Source organism: Dermochelys coriacea, chromosome 4, assembly GCF_009764565.3.
Source record: "Dermochelys coriacea isolate rDerCor1 chromosome 4, rDerCor1.pri.v4, whole genome shotgun sequence".
Taxonomy (NCBI): domain Eukaryota; kingdom Metazoa; phylum Chordata; order Testudines; family Dermochelyidae; genus Dermochelys; species Dermochelys coriacea.
Window position 1 is genome coordinate 72,034,445 of NC_050071.1, and position 19,200 is coordinate 72,053,644.

Consider the following 19,200-nt stretch of genomic DNA (forward strand, 5'->3'; position numbering starts at 1 on the left):
CATGATTTATGAGGAGAGGCTGAAGGAACTGGGATTGTTTAGTCTGCAGAAGAGAAGAATGAGGGGGGATTTGATAGCTGCTTTCAACTACCTGAAAGGGGGTTCCAAAGAGGATGGATCTAGACTGTTCTCGGTGATAGCAGATGATAGAACGAGGAGTAATGGTCTCAAGTTGGGGGAGGTTTAGGTTGGATATTAGGAAAAACTTTTTCACTAGGAGGGTGGTGAAGCACTGGAATGCGTTACCTAGGGAGGTGGTGGAATCTCCTTCCTTAGAAGTTTTTAAGGTCAGGCTTGACAAAGCCCTGGCTGGGATGGTTTAGTTGGTGTTGATCCTGCTTTGAGCAGGGGGTTGGACTAGATGACCTCCTGAGGTCCCTTCCAACCCTGATATTCTATGAGACTCAAAGAGCTTGGCTTGTTTAGCCTAACCAAAAGAAGGCTGAGAGGACATATGATTGCTCTCTATAAATATATCAGAGGGATAAATACCATGGAGGGAGAAGAATTATTTAAGCTCAGTACCAATGTGGACACAAGAACAAATGGATATAAACTGACCATCAGGAAGTTTAGACTTGAAATTAGGCGAAGGTTTCTAACCACCAGAGGAGTGAAGTTCTAGAACAGCCTTCCAAGGGAAGCAGTGGGGGCAAAAGGCACATCTGGCTTCAAGACTCAGCCTGATAAGTTTATGGAGGAGATGATACAATGGGATAGCCTAATTATGGCAATTAATTGATCTTCGACTATTAGCAGTAGATATAACCAATGGCCTGTGATGGGATGTTAGATGGGGTGGAATCTGAGTTACTACAGAGAATTCTTTCCTGGATGGCTGGCTGGTGAGTCTTGCCCACATGCTCAGGATTTAGCTGATTGCCATCGAATTTTCTTCCAGGGCAGATTGGCAGAGGCCCTGGGGTTTTTTTCCCCTTTCTCTGCAGCGTGTGGCACGGGTCACTTGCTGGAGGATTCTCTGCACCTTGAAGTCTTTAAACCATGATTTGAGGACTTCAGTAGCTCAGACATAAGTTAGGGGTTTGTTACAGGAGTGGGTGGGTGAGATTCTGTGGCCTGAGTTGTGCAGGAGGTCAGACTAGACTTCTGACCTTAAAGTCTATGATTCTATGAAGACCTGATAAGTCACCAAGTCCATTGCTGTTCCAATGAAGATTGTAAATTTTTTGGCGTTTTGTTATAGCACCTTCTATCATCTTGTTACTGTTAATTTTACAACACACCCATAAGCATGCTAGGGATCTTACAGTGCAGAAAAAATATGCAAGGAACTTGCAATCTAATTTTAAATATGACTTGACAAAGGGGAGTGACAAGGTAATGGGTATGACGACAGAGGAAAGAGAAGGGCCACACCAGTAAGATCAGGCTGTTGCTCAGTAAAATCTTGTGCACATGTTGGATAGAAAACGTGGATGGTGGATATTTCTTTTTATCTGAAGAGGCTTATTGGGAGCAATCTTTACTGATTTATGTAATGTTATTGATACATTTGATCATTACATTCTACTGCAAGAGTTAGAAGTGCAAATTTTTCATGCATTGACCCTAGCATGGCTGACTGATTATCAATCAAATTGAGCTCAAATAACTTATTTTAAAAATCTGAATCTGCTCCCATTTCTGCCCATCCTTATATTATAAGGATATTGACAGCTCCTCTTTTCCCCGCCACCCCCCAATTAAATAGCTAGGTTTCATCTTTAAGTGACAAACACCACTATTTAGATACTAAGGAGATTTATGCCCTATTCAGTTGGTTTGTATTGTGGGTTTGATAAACTGCAAGACTGGCTTAAAAGATGATGTTCACCATGGGTCTGGAGGGCTGGTTTAAGGTCCTGCATCACTTAAATTCTGCAGTAAATTCCAGATGGACAGAGAGTAGAGCAGACATGGACAGTGTAGCTTTACAAATACTGGGTGTTTCTGTGTCTCTCTGAATACCACGCAGTGGATCTCCATGCTGATCCTCTGTACAACAGCACGAGGGTGGTTAAAGACAGGGGCACAGGATCTGCAAGTACAGAGATAGAGTGGCACAGACACAACAGCAGTGGCAATGCCTACACTGGCAACCTCACCTCCTGATGTGGGGTGCGTGTGTCTGTATGTGTATTTAATTCTCTCCCCCTCCGATTTCATTTTCTCTCTCCATGGAGATTGGTTAGTTTGTTTAAAAGCTTCTTTTAGTTCTTGGATTCTTAGTCTTATGCTTCGGAAGCATATTATGTGCCATTTGAAATTAATCAGACAAGCCAGCTTCAATTTGGAATAATTAGTGGTTTTCCTCTTTTCAAAAACTATTCTAACTCAAAATATGGCTCATTCTAAAGGTTTCATAATTAGTTTGCACATTTATCCTCAGTGAAAATCTATGCATAAGCCTACTTAACCTTTTTGGAGTTCCTAATTATTTTTTCACCAACATTATTAGTTCTGCACTCTTATTCTTATGGAGTTTTCAATGTCTGAAAACTCCCAATACTAATCAAAGTGTCTAATGATGAGCAGGTGAGTATGTCTTTTTGCATTATCAGGACCTCACCCTCCAAATGTAAGCTAGTCAGAATTTTCCATGTCTGCAGATGTTACTTTGAACATAACATTATGGAATGAAGAAGTTCTGTAGTGACTGTTCTAGACATGCCCGTGTACTAAGCCACCGTATAAATAATAAAATACACTATGGCAGATTAACATTTTTGTTTTGTTCCCTATTTTAAAGTACAGTTATGTTCATAGAGAATGTGTATATATATATTCTCTAGTACATTAGATAGTGAGTTATCAGTAGTAAGTGTGGAACTTTGTAAATGTACTTTTTAGATTAATTTAGTATTCTAACAATTATAATGTATATTTCCTTAAATAATCTTAACTATGGTCTGATTCTGCCATCTTTATTTACATTGAGTACCTTACTATGTAAATAGCCCACTTGATTACAAGGAGACAACTTACAGAGTAAGGTACTACTCAACGTGAGTAAGGGTGTCAGAACTGAGCCCTACAGTTTTCTTGTCTAACCATATAGAATATTTTAGGCTGGGGTGTGGAATTCTCCATACTATTATATCCAAAAACACTATATTAAAAGAATGCTAAGATTGTGAAGTCAAGCAAGAATAGATGGTATTATCCCATTCTGAAGTTTGGAAACTGAGATCCTGTTGAAAAAAAGTGGCATGTGGCCATGTAATTAAAGACTGTATCATAATGCATACACATTAAGTTTGCACAGGCAATTTTAATTTTGGCATTTCCTAACTTTTGAATGTCTGGCTTTGCAACCTTAATATTCTTTGAAATCAGCTTTTTTTGGAATAGGTCTCATTTCTAAAACAGAAATTCCATCATGTGGCATTATACTGACCTCCACATATAATGACCCATTATACTGCTCGGTCATCATCAGGGTTGAAACCTGTAAATTCGCCGCACAGACCTCTGCCTCTTGAACTAACGGAGCAACTGATAGCAGTTGTAGGTTTTCAGTCTCTATATGCGCTAGCACGAAAGGGAGATGGGACACAAACTCTGCCAGTGGATTTTTGCTGAGAGCAAAGGAAAGATCAGATGCAGGAATTGCGAGATGGTGAGGAATGGTGACTTGTTCTGGAGGGCAGTGTGTACTAGTGGTCACAGACCCATTGACCCATTCCCCCTAAGCTTGACTCCTTCTGTCCTGTCTCTAACCTGTCTATGTCTCAGTCCTGTCTCTTCCCTACCCTGGGATCCTTATCCCAGTCTCATCTTCTTACCCTACCAGTCCCAGTCTCTGCTCTTCAGGCTTCTAATCCCAAATCTGTCTCCTTACCCAGCCACTTCCAGTTCTCCCCCCACATCCTGGCTCCTCAACACACCTGTTTCCCTTCCCCCCTAGCCCAACTCCCCCTGCTCATTCCCAGTCACAGTCTACTTGCCCAGCTGGTCCCCATCTACCTTCTATTCCTGATGTGATCTCAGTTTCACCCTCCCTGGCTCCCAAGCTTCTTGGCTCCAATCTCTGTGGCACCCAATCTCCTTGCCTATCCCAACTCCCATTTTCTTTTTTCTTCAACCCCCTCCTCTCTTACCAGCTTCTAAGCACTTTCCCCAAACACTCTCCAAGCTCCTTGTCACGATCTATTTCCACCACCACCCACCCCTGGTGTTTACATGTTGTAATTATTAGAACGGGGAGCACTGGCTGTTGGGAGTCTGAAAGGACAGGAAGCGGGGGGGGGGGGGGAGCTGAGGAGGCTGAGTGAGAGCTACCGAGGGTGCAGCAGCAGCTTGATAAAGAGGTTTCCACTTTAAAAATAAAGTCCTGTTGAAGTTTGTTAGTACCTTGCCTGGGTGTTACAACACTTTGGCTATGAGGAGGGATCTTCTGCCTCTGAACCCACCTGCACTCTTTCTGCAAAGCCCAGGTGAGCCTCCAATTGCTTTTACTGCCTGGATCCATATGTTTGAGACTTATCTGCTTGCAATCAGTGCTACAGAGATTTCTGAAGTCAGAAAGCGTGCTCTGCTAATCCACTGCCTTGGAGCAGAAGGGCAGCATATATTTTACACTTTTTCCCCCTTCCAGATGATAAATGAGACAGCATTAAAGAACTTTTTTGTGCCAAAAGTGAATGTAGTAGCTAATCGCTACAGATTTCACCAGCGTGAGCAGAAAACAGGGGAGACTATAATGCAGTATATTGCTTACCTGAGGAGTCTGATTGTAACTTGTGACTTTGGGAATATGGCAGATGAGATGATTAGAGACCAGCTCATTGAGAAAACAACCATGCTTTGTGTAAAAGAACTTCTAGAACCACAACTTACACTAGAAAAAGCAATAACCATTGCTACTCAGATTGAGTCAGCTACAGCTGAAGCGAAAATAATGAGCATGGATACAGGAGGCACAATCCAGGCTGTGACTCCTTTGCAGAAAAGTTCATTATTGCTGCAGACAAATGATTCCAAGAGGAAAGCTAATGGAAAACCACTGAATCAGCAAATTCAAAATGTAGTAAAAGCACTCTTTCACTGTTAATCCCCACAACACCTTGCAAGCTGCACAGGATGTCCGGCAAAAGTAGCTTAGTGCAATCATTGCAAAAAGACTGGGAATTTTGCTAAAATGTGTCACAGCAGTCAGTTCAATCAACAGGTGCATGCAGTTACAATACCAGATGCTACTGTGCTGAGCATGGACAAAATCACTACTGCACATATTCCAGAACAAATAAAGTGCATGGTAAAGGTTTCCGCCATACCCTCAGGCAAATCACACACTATTCAGCTAATGTTGGACACTGGCTCAGCAGTATCTATACTACCTGATTCCATCTATTTGCATTACTTTAAAGATGCCTCTTACTGAACCCAAGCTTCACTTGGTGTGCTATTTGAAAAACCATATTCCAGTACATGGCTGCTTGCTTAGTTACTTTTGGTGATTGCTGTGTAACTGCAGAGTTCTACATTGTCCACAAAGGCACTCCTATCTTTGGCAGAGATTTATTAGCTGCTTTAAATCTCAGGGTAGTTAATGGATGAATTGATCTTCCTCAGCAAATCACTCTTGCGGTGTACACACCGGTTTCAGCTGGGACCCAACACCAGGTTGAGGAGAAACTTGGCTGTGCTTATGGGTTTCCGCATAAAGTTAAAATGCGGAATAATGTGATGCCTGTACAACAGAAGTTACGGCGCCTACCATTTTCAGTAAGGGAAGCTGTTTTAGAGGAACTTAGAAAACTTGTTCAAAAGGACATTACTGAAGAGATCAACCCCTCGGAATGGGTTTCACCTATAGTAGTGGTGCAAAAGAAAGGTGGAGGCATTCGCCTTTGTGTGGACTTAAAGGAGCCAAATAAAACTATTGTGATTGACAGCCATCCTCTTCCTCACATAGAAGAAGTATTTGCACAACTCCATGGAGCAAAGATGTTTTCTACTCTTGATCTGCAGAGTGCATACTACCAGGTTATGTTGCATGAAGATAGCAGAGACCTCACAACATTTATAACACATGAGGGACTATTTCGTTTTAAATGTGTTCCGTATGGTCTTGTATCTGCCCCAAGTGCCTTCCAAAAAATGATGTGATTGATTCTGAAGAATCAACATGGAGTTCAGTGCTATCTGGATGATATTATCATGTTTGGAAATACTTCTGAGGAGCATGACAATAACCTGCAGTCTGTACTAAACTGCATCAGCAGGCCTCAAGCTCAATAGGTCCAAATGCAAACTTAGACAAACTGAACTCTCCTTTCTGGGGCATACAATTTCACAGGCTGGACTAAAACCTGATCCAGATCATATCCTGGCAATTTCAAATGCTCTTCCTCCAACAGATTTGCAAACCTTATGTTCCTTCTTGGGTCTTGCCTCCTGATATGCAAAACTCATTCCCAATTATTCTTATGTCATTGAACTGTTATGAGAATTACTATGGAGAAGTTCAACCTTAGTGTGGACAACGGATGCACAAGCTACTTTCAAAACGGTGAAAGACTTGACTGTACATAGCCCAGTACTTGCACTGTTCAGTCCTGCATTGCCCACAATTGTAACTACTGATGCTTCTGATTATGGACTTGGGGCTGTTCTCACACAACTTCATGAGGACAACACAGAGAGGACTGTTGCATTTGCTTCAAGGACACTAAGTAATGCTGAGAGGAAATATTCTATAGTCGAAAAAGAAGCACTTGCTTGTGTCTGGGCTACTGAAAAATGGAGAACGTACCTGTGGGGCCGCATGTTCAAGTTGCACACAGACTACAGCCCTTTGATAACATTGCTCACCATGAAAGGACTGGGAAGAGCAGGATATCATATTCCTAGATGGTCCGCAAGTCTACTTTTTCAATTATTAACTGGAATATAAACCTAGAAACCAAAATGTGGTAACTGATTGCTTTTCTTGCCGCCTTTGCCTTCACCAGATGGTCCACCAGAGAGTGAGGATGTAGTAGTTGCGCTTATTACAAGCACTCTTACTGCAGTTACAAGAGAATAATTTCAAGCTGCTTGTTCAGCATGTCCAATTCAACAAAAACTATGGGAATTTCTGACAAAGAGATGGCCCAGTAACCCTAAAAACCTTGACCCAGTTTTGCTGCCTTAATTTAGCATTCGGGATGAACTTTCTTTGCTTGATGGCTGTGTGCTACGAGGTAAACACCGGCTATTTTGTGCCAGAAGAATTACAGTCAAAACTCAAACACCTGGCACATGATACTCATCAAGGAATTGTCCGAACCAAACAATGACTATGGGATCTGTATTGGTGGCTAGGGATGGACTCTCAAACTGAAGCACTCATAAAATCCTAAGGAGTACTTGTGGCACCTTAGAGACTAACCAATTTATTTGAGCATAAGCTTTCATGAGCTACAGCTCACTTAATCAGATGCTCATGAAAGCTTTATGCTCAAATAAATTGGTTAGTCTCTAAGGTGCCAAAAGTACTCCTTTTTCTTTTTGCGGATACAGACTAACATGGCTGCTATTCTGACACCTGTCATAAAATCCTGTGTCACTTGCCAAATGCATGATAAGACAGCAGTGACATGTACCCCTGCATTACAGCCTGTTCCTCTTCCAATCCTCTTATCCAACTCTTGTCCCCTGTACATTTGAATCAGGCAACTTCCTTTTCCTGGATATCACGAGGATCACTGAGAGCCTAGGAGAGACAGTCTCACTTGCAGTTCTGATGCCTGGTCCTGGTCCTACCCATAGCAACCCAGAGCTGCAATTGTAGGGAAAGTCTGGCTCAACTGTGAGCTAGAGCATGCCCAATGAGAAGACAATCTTTGGGGGAATTTTAGCTAGCAAGTCTCTACCTAGCATATGTGAACTGCAATTTTTTTTCAATAGCTTAGAATGAGGCCAAATTTAACATGGACAAAACAACACATCTTTCTTTAACATCATCCTTGGAAACAGCTAAACTGGTTTTGCTGATTTTTTTTTTTTTTTTTTTTTTTAAAGAAAATTTCAGTCTGAGGTAGACACCCAGCTTGGAAAATTTCAGCCCAAATGGTAATAGTTTGACAAAGTTATAAGCAACTAAAAATAGGGTCTTATAAAAGGAAATGTCAGGCAACCTTTATAATAGGTGGCATGACCAACCCCACTTATAATATAGTGTAATATATAAAACATTTGTATTGCTAAATCTCTTCTTATTCGGTAGGATCTTTATTCATTGTAAAATCACAAAATGACTTGCTGATGTATTCCTGCTGCAGCTGTTACAAATGACATAATGGCATTTAGACTGTGACTCAATGTATGGTTTTGTGCCAAAAGATTCTGGCAGAAAGCACAAGCCTGCTGAGAAACAAAGACTATTCTGGGTGTAGAGATGGTACTAGTGTTGGCTCACAGGTTTTTGCTGCCATCGACAAACTGGAAATTTACGCAATCTTCAAAGTTTTCAGTTGGGCACACAGACTGACAGTGCAGAGAGCCTACACTTGGCCCTATGTACTACTTAAGTCTCATATTTAAAGGCTTAAATGGGTCTTAAGTGGTTCACAGGGTCCTGCATGAATGCTCTGCATTGGCTGAGTTATACCCACAGTGAACATTCATTTTGCTCCCTTCAGCAACCACTTGTTTTAACCTTGGGAAGTACTAATGGCAGTTAAGCCAAATCATGTGGATTCCAAGCACAAATTGTCCATAATACAATATTTTTCAGTTGTTTATTATTTTCACCCCTTTCATTCCCACACTGTTGTATAGATCTTTTCCTGTTGCATGAGAACAATTCAGCACTACATTTTAAATATAGTAATACACACACTAGGGAAAAAGCTTGTGCTAGGAAATATCCACTATAGGAGGAGATGGTAAGTTTCCTCCTGGACAAACAACTTGTAATGCTGGAAATCTAAGCTGAAGTGAGATAATGCCTTAATATTACCCCTGTAATTTACAGTGTTTTGTTCAATACTATTGCTGAGAGAGCTCCAGTAAAAGCTCTCCAAAGCACTAATTACAATACGCTGCCTTATCTCCTACACGCTATGCTTGAAGCTCAGTCAGTTCCTTTCTGTACCTGTATGGATAAATATGTTAGTACAAGACACAGTACAGAAAGCTGTTACAGAAACATTATGCTGTGGTGCACACAGCTGGGTCAATCATTGCATCATATCAGGGTTTTCTCTCAGGTCAGCTATTAATAAGACAAGACATTCTGCATTTAATGTGAAAAACTCAAAGCCTAATTTCATTATGCTGTGTTTAAAGTGGTCAGCATGAAACTATTACATGGACAATATGGCTGCTTCATAAAACTACAATAACCTTACTTGTAGCTTAAAGGAATAATGTACACGTACATTTTCCCCCAGATTTAAATTTTATAAAAATAAGTTTATATAATACTAAGGTCCCAGGCTGGCAAAGGACTTAAGCATGTACTGATCATTAAGGTTATGTTTTAGTCATGGATATTTTAGTAAAGGTCATGGACAGGTAATGGGTAGTAAACAAAAATTCATGGCCCATGACCTGTCCATGACTTTTACTATATATCCCTGACTAAAACTTAGGGGAGGTGGAGGCGGCTCGGGGGGGTAACCTGGGGGGGGGGCGCTGTGGATGCTTGGGGTGGGGTGTGTGGCCCAGGGGGGACATGCTTGCGAGGGAGGGGTGCAGCCCAAGGGGACGCCACGGGTGTTGGCAGGGCTGGGGCAGACTCCCTACCTGACTCCTGGGAAGTGGCGTCCTCCGGCACTTAGATCCATGTGCTGCTTCCGCTCCACCCTAAGCCCCATTTCTGCGCTCCCATTGGCTGGGAACCACAGCCAATGGGAGCTGCGGGGTGGTGCCTGCGGGCGGAGGCAGCACATGGGAGATAGGAGCTGAGGGAGGGGAGTTCCTGTCGCCCTTCTGGGGAGCCCCCCCAAGTAAGCATCATCCCACACCCCAGCCCGAGGCCCCCCCCACACCGAAACTCCCCTGCTGCTGGGGAGGCCCCGAAACTGCCCCAGCATGGCTTGTGTAACTGGCCCAGGAGCTGCCCGAGCTGCTCAGGAGGCTCCTGGGCCATCTGCACAGGCTGCTGCAGAAGTCATGGAGATCATGGAATCCGTGACCTCCATGACAAACACAGAGCCTTACTTATCATTAAGCATATGAGAAGTCCTATTGCAACTTGCACTGATTGGAAAGACCCACCCCTCCCTATGTCCCCCAGGGCTTTTTTGTTGTCCCAGGATCACTGGAATGCTGTGTGCTCTGGCCATACCTTCTCCTGTCCCCTGATACTCCCACTGTGGCAGGAGTGGGGTCAGGCAAAGGTGGCAGAGAGGTGGCTATGTTTCTGTACTTTCATGCCACCCTGGGATTCCCATATGGAAAGGGAATTACTACGTAGCTCTTAAGCCAATTTTGTATCCTCTCTTTGCCACCAGAGCAGAGCAAAGGGAACAGGGTGGTGACTGGGGTCCAAACCCAAATTTGCTGATGAAAAGAAGCCTTTCCTTTTTGTTTCTATATTATCTCTTCAGCATTTTTGATCTGTCCTGCTGTGTGTGGCCACAAAAAATATTAAAATATGTAATTGTTTTCTCACAGAGTGTATACAAATGAATTTACAGCTGCCATGACCCCAGGAGACAGCCATTTTTCCATACCTCCTCACAGGTAAGCATAACACAATAAGATTGTTATGTTTACACACACACACACACACACACACACACACACAAAAATAATAAAGTCCATTATAAACAAGTGTGGATGCCAAGATCCTTGTTAGGTGGTAAGAAATTAATCAGAGCATAAAAACCTTACCACTGTTATCTTCTTCCTTCAGCAAACAACCATTGGAATTGTACCATTTGTAACGTGGAGCAGGATTTCCTTGGACATTGCAGTCAATCAGGGCACTCTTCCCTTCCTTGACTGTAATATGATCAATTATGGAGATAATCACAGGTACAGATCCCAAGTTCATGTCAGTGTGATTTAAAATGCTACTAGTCACATCCTCAGCAGCTGTCAAAGCTGCTAACAAGATGAAAAGGTAGGCAAAAAGTGTGGTAGGCAAGAAGTTCAAAAAGTAGTGATTATTCAGCATGTTCATCTTTCTTCAGTAGGCTGCTCAGAAGATAGCTGGGATAGGGAATTGTCTGTTGAATGCAGCCTTCTAAGCTCAGCAAATCACAGGAAAGTTTTACCTTGATCCATGAAGATTTACATTTAAGAAAAAAATCCTATAAAATAAATATTTTTTAAAAATGAGACATAAATATTCCATTACAAAAGTTTTTTTAAAATAATGAGATACCCAGGAATGCATGTGACACACATCATTTTAGTGTCTTGCCTAAATGCTAATGTTATCACCATCCCCATTCTTACTGAAAAAAATATGCATACATGTTAAAAATGGCAAGTGTAGGAGGAGGATTTATCACCTGGACATGTAGCAGCAATTTAGTTGTAGCAGCAGTTGCACTTTTAGTCTGAAGATTCTACATACAAACTAATCCTAAGCAATCATCTAAACCGGAAAAGCAAAAGGCATGTCACATTAATGTTGCCATTATTGGTTCTATCATAAAAACACAAGAACAACCATACTGGGTCAGACCAATGATCTATCTAGTCCAGTATCCTATCTTCCGACACAACCGAATGCCAGATGCTTCAGAGGAAATGAACACAACAGGACAATTATCAAGTGATCCATCCCGTTGTCCAGTCCCAGCTTCTGGAAGTCAGAGGTTTAGGGACACCTGGAGCATGGGGTTGTGTCCCTGACCATCTTGGCTAATAGCCAATAGTTCCATAGGTGCTGGAACTAAGGGTGCAGGGGGTGCTGCTGCACCCCCTGGCTTGAAGTGGTTTCCATTCTACATAGGGTTTACAGGTTGGTTAAATGGCTCTCAGAATCCCCAGTATAAAAATGGTTCCAGCACCCCCCGTATCCTTACCTAATTCTTTTTTGAACCGTGTTATACTTTTGGCCTCCACAACATACCCTGGCAACAAGTTCCACAAGCTGATTGTGTGTTGTGTGAAAAAGCATTGCCTTATGTTTGTTTTAAATCTGCTGCTTATTTTCATTGGGTGACCCCAAGTTCTTGTGTTGTTTGAAGGGGTAAATAACACTTTCTTATTTGCTTTATTCACAACGTTCATGATTTTATAGACCTCTATTATAACTCTTCTTAGTTGTCTGTTTTCTGACCTGAACAGTCCTAGTCTTCTTAATCTCTCCTCACATGGAAGCTGTTCCATACCCCTCATCATTTTTGTTGTCCTTCTCTGTATCTTTTCCAATTCTAATATATCTTTTTTGAGATGGAGTGATCAGGTCTGCATACAGTATTCAAGACATGAGTGTACCACGGATTTATATAGTGGCATGAAGATATTTTCTGTCTTATTATCTATCCCTTTTCTAATGGCTCCTAACATTATGTTTGCTTTTTTGACTGTCACTGCACAATCAGCAGATGTTTTCAGAGAACTATCCACGATGACTCCAAGAAAGTGGCCCCATCATTTTGTATGTATAGTAAGGGATTATGTTTTCCAATGTGCATTACTTTGCATTTATCAACACTGAATTTCATCTACCATTTTGTTGCCCAGTTACCCAGTCTCGTGAGATCCCGTAGTAACTCTTTGCAGACAGCTTCTCAGTTTAGCTTTGGGCTAAACTATCTGGAGTAATTTTGTATCATCTGCAAATGTTGGCACCTCACTGTTCACCCAGTTTTCCAGATCATTTATGAATATGCTGAACAGCAGTGGTCCCAGTCCACATCCTTGGGAGACCCCACGGTTTCTCTCTCTTCATTGTGAAAACTGACCATTTATTCCTACCCTTTGTTTCCTATCTTCTAACCAGTTATTGATCCATGAGAGAACCTTCCCTTATATCACGACTGCTTAGTTTGCTTAAGAGCCTTTGGTGAGGGATCTTGTCAAAACCTTTCTGAAAGTCCAAGTATCCTATATTAACTGGATCACCCTTGTTATCATGTTTGTTGATAACCTTAAAGAATTCTAATAGATGGAGGCATGACTTCCATTTATAAAAGCCATGTTCACTCTTTCCCAACATATTGTATTTATCTCTGTGTGTGATAATTTTGTTCTTTACTATAGTTTCAATCAATTTGCTTGTTACTGAAGTTAGCCTTACTGGCCTGTAATTGCCAGCATTGCCTCTGCAGCCTTTTAAAAAACATGGTGTTACATTAGCTATCCTCCATTCACCTGGTACAGAGGCTGATTTAACCAATAGGTTACATACAACAGTTACTAGTTCTGCAATTTTTTATCAGAGTTCCTTCAGAACTCTTGGGTGAATACCACCTGGTCCTGGTGACTTATTACTGTTTAATTTATCAGCTTGTTCCAAAATTCTCTCTATTGCACCTCCATCTGGGACAGTTCCTCACATATGTCACCTAAAAAAAATGGTTCAGGTATGGAGATCTTTCCCCTATCCTTTGCAGTGAAAACCAATGTAAAGAACTCATTTCGATTCTCTGCACCTGTCTTGTTCTCCTTCAGTGCTCGTTTAGTACCTTAATTGTCCAGTAGCCTCCCTGATTGTTTAGCAGATTTCCTGCTTCTGATATACTTAAAAATATTTTTCCTGCTAGTTTGTGTCCTTAGCTCTCCAAATTCTTTCTTGGCCTGCCTTATTATATACTTTGGCTTCCCAGAGTTTATGCTCCTTTCTATTTTGCTCACTAGGATCTGACTTTCAATTTTTAAAGGATGCCTTTTTGCCTCTAACTGCCTGTTTTACTCTGCTGTTTAGCCATGGTGGCGTTTTTTTGGTCCTGTATTTTTTTAATTTGGGGTATACATTCAGTTTGAGCCTCTATTATGGTGTTTGTATGTTTACTATGGTGTTTCCATGCAGTTTGCAGGCATGTTGCTCTTGTGACTGTTCCATTTAATATCCGTTTAATTATCTTCCTCATTTTTGTGTAGTTCCCCTTGTAGTTAAGTGTTACTGTAGTGGGTTTCTTTGGCATTTTCCCCCCTACAAGGATGTTAAATTTAATTACATTATGATTGCTATTACCAAGCAGTTTTGCTATATTCACCTCTTGAACCAGATTCTGTGCTCCACTTAGGACTAAATCAAAATTGTGTTTCCCTTTGTGGGTTCCAGGACAAGCTGTGCTCCAAAAAGCAGTCATTTATGGTGTCTAGATATTCTCTCTCTGCATCCCTTCCTGAGGTGGTGATATACCAAGTCAATATGAGCATAGCTGAAATCCCCTGTTATGATTGTGTTTTCTGCCTTTTGCAGCCTTTCTAATCTCCCTGAGCATTTCACAATCACCATCACGGTCAGGTGGTTGGTAGTGTACTCCTACTGCTATGCTCGTATTGTTCAAGCATGGAATTTCTATCCATAGAGATTCTATAGTACAGTTTGATTCAGTTAAGATTTTTACTTTATTTGACACTGTGCTTTCACTTCCTATATAGTGCCACTCCCTCACCAGTGCAACCTACTCTGTCATTCCTGCGTATTTTGTACCCTCGAGTTACCATGTCCCATTGATTATGCTCATTCCACCAAATTTCCATCATACCTATTATATCAACGGTCTCATTTAAGTCCAGGCACTCCAATTCACCCATCTTAGTATTTAGACTTCTAGCATTTGTATACAAGCACTTGTACATTTCATCAATATTCACTTGCTTGCCTTTGTGTTTATATTTAAATGGGACTCTTTCAAGTTTGATTGTTCCTCACTAGCTCATACCTGTACTTTACCAACTTCTTTCCTATCCTCTTTACTAGGATATAAACTTTCTTCTTTAATAAATGCATCCTTGAGGGATGTTTCTGTCTGAACCGTATGCTCCCCCGTACCTGTCTGTTTTTCCCCAGCTTTTAGTTTAAAAATCCTCTACAACTTTTTAATTTTACATGCCAGCAGTCTGGTTCCATTTTGGTAGAACCATCCTTCCTATTTTGGCACCTCTTTTCCCAAAAGATTCCCCAGTTCCTAACAAACCTAAACCCCTCCTCCCTACACCATTGTCTCATCCATACATATAGATCTTGCAGTTCTGCATGTCTTTCTGGTCTGTGGAATTGGAAGCATTTCAGAGAATGCTACCATTGAGGTATTGGACTTTAATCTCTTACCTGGGAGGCTAAATTTGGCCTCCAGCGCCTCTCTCCAACCTTTCCCTATGTTACTGGTACCTACGTTTACCAGGACCACTGACTCCTCTCCAGCAAATAGATAAGTCTGTCTAGATGTCTCCTGAGATCCACAGCCTTTGCAGATCCACAGCACAAATTGCATGTGTGAGGCAATTTACCATGTGGCTCGCCCAGTCATCACAAACTTAACTATCCAATCCTGCTCTACTATCATCTGGTTCTTCCTAGTACCCTCTCCAGGAGGGGTATCTTCAGTGAGAGAGGATACCTTCAGCTGCACTTGCATAAACAGTCTTTTTTAAGTCAACAGCTTAAGTAAGGACTACTTACATAAGGGTTGTAGGATCTGGTTTTTATTTCTTTAACACATGCACTTGTGCCTACATACCACAGCACACATGGTAAAGCATCTTGGATTATTCAGTTTGCTGAGGCTACTGCCATACCTTAAGTTCTGTATGAATGGTGGAGTTTATCCAAGCTGGAGGAACATACTTAAAATATAATATTTCAGAAACATATTTAACTTAGTTTTTATTAAATTAAATTTAAAAAGGAAAAATATCCACTGGAGATGTAATTCTGGCTATGGCTTCTTTGGGCTAGAAATGGACCTGGGGCACTTGTTTTGGTCATGTACCATTAAGTGTTTGGAATAGAAAGTTTTTGCTGACATTCTCATTACACTACCATCCCTTGACCAGCCCTCAAGTACTGTCCTATAAAGTGCCTGCAGTTTGTGCAGATACGGTGGCGTTTTCAAAAGGACTCAGTATTGGCCTAACTATGCTCCCAGTGAAGTGAGTGGGAGTTTTACCGTGGACTGATAGGTTTCAAAAGATTAGCCATTCAAATTCAGAAAAACTTAAGTTTGTTAGCAGAAATAAACTATTCTAACTGAGATCTAAATATAGAGCATGGCAAACATCTAATTAATTTCTAAGTCACCATTTTCCCTTGCAAAGCAGTTTGATTTTATTTAAGGATTTTGGTTAACAATGGAAATCACTGTGACAACTAAGCAAGGAAAAAGATGACTGCTGGCAACACTAGGTCAGTTCCATATATTAAGGGAGCAATAAAAGTAAAAGGCCTCTTTTTCTCTATTCTAAACTGAATGAATACATATTATTGTCTTCCCTGGCAATACTCATCTGAGCTTTTTTCCTGTCTCTACAACACAGAACAATTAACTTGGTTACACACAAATTGGCATTATTGTTGTTAGAGTAGAGAAACATTTCCCTCTATTTACCAGGATGGATCATCACACAAGATTCCAAACTACACTTTTCTGATAGGCTGCATGTACGGTGTAAATACATTGTCAGAACTCAAACTCAGTCAATGAGCGTTTTCCATGTTTTTGTCCATAGTCAAATGTGAAGAATATCTACTTTGAAAATACATCGTCAAGGTATGGTGCATAACTTCTTAAAATGATGATATAATTTTACCTCTAGTGGTGAGAGCAAGGTCTAGGCGTCAGCAGAACTGAATTTTATTTTTCATTTTGCAACTGACTTGCTGTGTGACCTTGCATAAGTCATTTAGACCCTCGGTCGCTCATGGAATTTCTGGATTGTACAATGTTAAAACAGTTGAAAGTACCCTTATAGATGCATTTCAGTTTGAAGTAGATAGAATTAATCCAACCATCTATCAAAAGCTTATCAGGTGATATTCTCAAACCAGACTGGATGGAGACAACAGCAATCTCTGTCTGCTTTTGTCTGCAGAGTGCGGAAGGTTTCCTGAGGAGTGCTAAATACTTTCCAGCGTGCAAGGGTCAGGCATTTCTGAAAAATCCTAAACAGTGTTTTGGACTTGGGGCTTGGCAACAAATGTTTTCAGACACACAAAAGACAACAAGGTAACTAAACATTGTAGGAAATCCTCTTCTGTCTGCGCCAAAGTGCTATTAGAGAGGAACAAAGAATGGAAATGCAAAATAGGTTCTGATTAAGACCTCCACAGCTGCAGATTGAATCTGATCCTCCAGTCCTCACTCAGTTCCAAGTTTCCATTGAGTTCATTAGGCCCAAACCCAGCATCCTGAAATGTTTTCTGACCTCTCCTCAAATCCCAACAGCTGAAGCAGTACACTTTAAGTACACAAATTAATCCCATCCTTTTTATGAGACCCAATAACTGTGATGTGAGCATTTTTGTCACTGAATGGGGAAAAATTACAAATGATTAATCTTTGTCACTGTAAATAATGTATTTATTTCTGTCTTTGGCATATGAACCGACACATTTGTATAAGCCAATTATTAAATTAATCATACTTCAAGTCTAAACAAGTTTTTAAAAAAGTCTACTTGTATGGCCAAATTATCTCCTTCCTGTGGAAAGGGGAAAGAACTTCTTTAGCTGTGCTGTGTTACTCCTGGGGAGTATTAGTCGGGACAGAGAGAAGATATGATCACTTACTAGGATGAAATCTGAAGATCCATAAGGAATCTTAGCATTCACTCCAGGGCTCTTGGCACACACATGTGCAGCATCTGCCCCTCCACATGCTGTTCTGGGCAACCTTTCTCACAGCAACACATCTGCCATTGGTCTCCATCCTGAACTTGTATTCCCCCGCCCAAAAGCAGATAGAAACTGAACAGCTAAAATTAATACTGCAAGAATCAGCATTAACTTCCTTAGAAAATTCCACTGGAAATTGTGTCATCTGAGAAGAGCATGGCATACACCTCTTCCAGGTGACATGACCACAAACTCTGTTTGACTGTGAACTGTATACTGTTTATGTGGGGGAGTTTCCCAGAGCATGCTGCACTGCCAATGTTCCCCAGTCATATATGGCCAATATTTATATGCATTTCCTCTTATCTGCACAATACAGCAGAGAGGAACTATAAGGCTTGTAAATTTTCCTGCCCAGGAATAAACATTGGTCAAGCTGAGAAGTCTCTCTTGTTATTTCAGAGATCGCTGGGGATATCAATTGCATGCAGCTATGTTCTGACATCATACCCAACGTGCACAGCTAGTATTTTACCCCTGAAAAAACAAATAAACTGATAGGGGATGAATAGACTGCACTCAGAAGTACTGAATTTGTGCTCCATCAACTGGTCATTCTGAACAGAGGCACATAAAAGAGGGACATTGATGCATACCTTGTTCTGGTTTACTATGACTATATTAATTTGTTCTTCTTCTAATAATATGTATCCCTATTATCTAGTGCTATGAGATTATTCAATTCAACAGCAAACCAAAAGAAATCAACTCATTGTATAATGGGTAAATGGTGTCTCTATAGTTTAAGGAACACTAACAGTCCAGAGTTAGTTTGCTTGGTCTGTAAATATGAAGAAAAAGGAAAGAACTTTGGTTTCATCCTTGTTTCCATTTGTCCACAGCACAAAAAACACCACCTGACTGGCAGTAATGAGAATAATATTACAAACTCAAGGTTAAAGTTAACTCCTGATATTTAAATACTACTTACTGGTTTTTCTCTTCACACCTATCCCTTTTTCTGGTCTTAGAGGCAATATGTTTATACAGGTTTCAGAGTAGCAGCCATGTTAGTCTGTATTCGCAAAAAGAAAAGGAGGACTTGTGGCACCTTAGAGACTAACAAATTTATTTGAGCATAAGCTTTCGTGAGCTACAGCTCACTTCATCGATGAAGTGAGCTGTAGCTCACGAAAGCTTATGCTCAAATAAATTTGTTAGTCTCTAAGGTGCCACAAGTACTCCTTTTCTTTTTATGTTTATACAGTGGACAACTGTCAAAAGCTACTAGGTTTTACTGGAGCAGAAATGCAGACACTCGGACTTATTTATATCGTTCAGAAAGGTCAAAAGATCACAGGGAGTTCAGAGGCTCATGACTGCTAACTACCCAATAAAAGATTAAGCTGTTAGGGCCTAGGCAGGAAGATGAATAGTAACACAGTTCATTCACAACTGGTAGCAAGTTGTCTGTCTTTTGTCACCCACTTGTTAATAAAGCTATAATCCTAAAAGCAGTGGCC

At 40.9% G+C, this 19,200-nt stretch overlaps 1 protein-coding gene and 1 long non-coding RNA gene across 2 annotated transcripts in view; one reads left to right on the top strand and one right to left on the bottom strand.

Moving 5' to 3' along the window:
- LOC119855231 overlaps positions 1-17,758 on the top strand; it is a 41,411-nt gene extending 23,653 nt beyond the window's left edge. Inside the window, exons 3-6 of the long non-coding RNA XR_005292794.2 lie at positions 10,609-10,677; positions 10,850-10,971; positions 16,573-16,613; positions 16,936-17,758. This is a non-coding gene — a long non-coding RNA (uncharacterized LOC119855231). The remainder of the gene's footprint in view (positions 1-10,608; positions 10,678-10,849; positions 10,972-16,572; positions 16,614-16,935) is intronic.
- MFAP3L (microfibril associated protein 3 like) overlaps positions 1-19,200 on the bottom strand; it is a 38,522-nt gene that overhangs the window by 8,146 nt on the left and 11,176 nt on the right. Inside the window, exon 2 of the mRNA XM_038400900.2 lies at positions 10,828-11,249. Coding sequence (XP_038256828.1) covers positions 10,828-11,119 — 292 coding nt within the window. The 5' untranslated portion in view covers positions 11,120-11,249. The remainder of the gene's footprint in view (positions 1-10,827; positions 11,250-19,200) is intronic.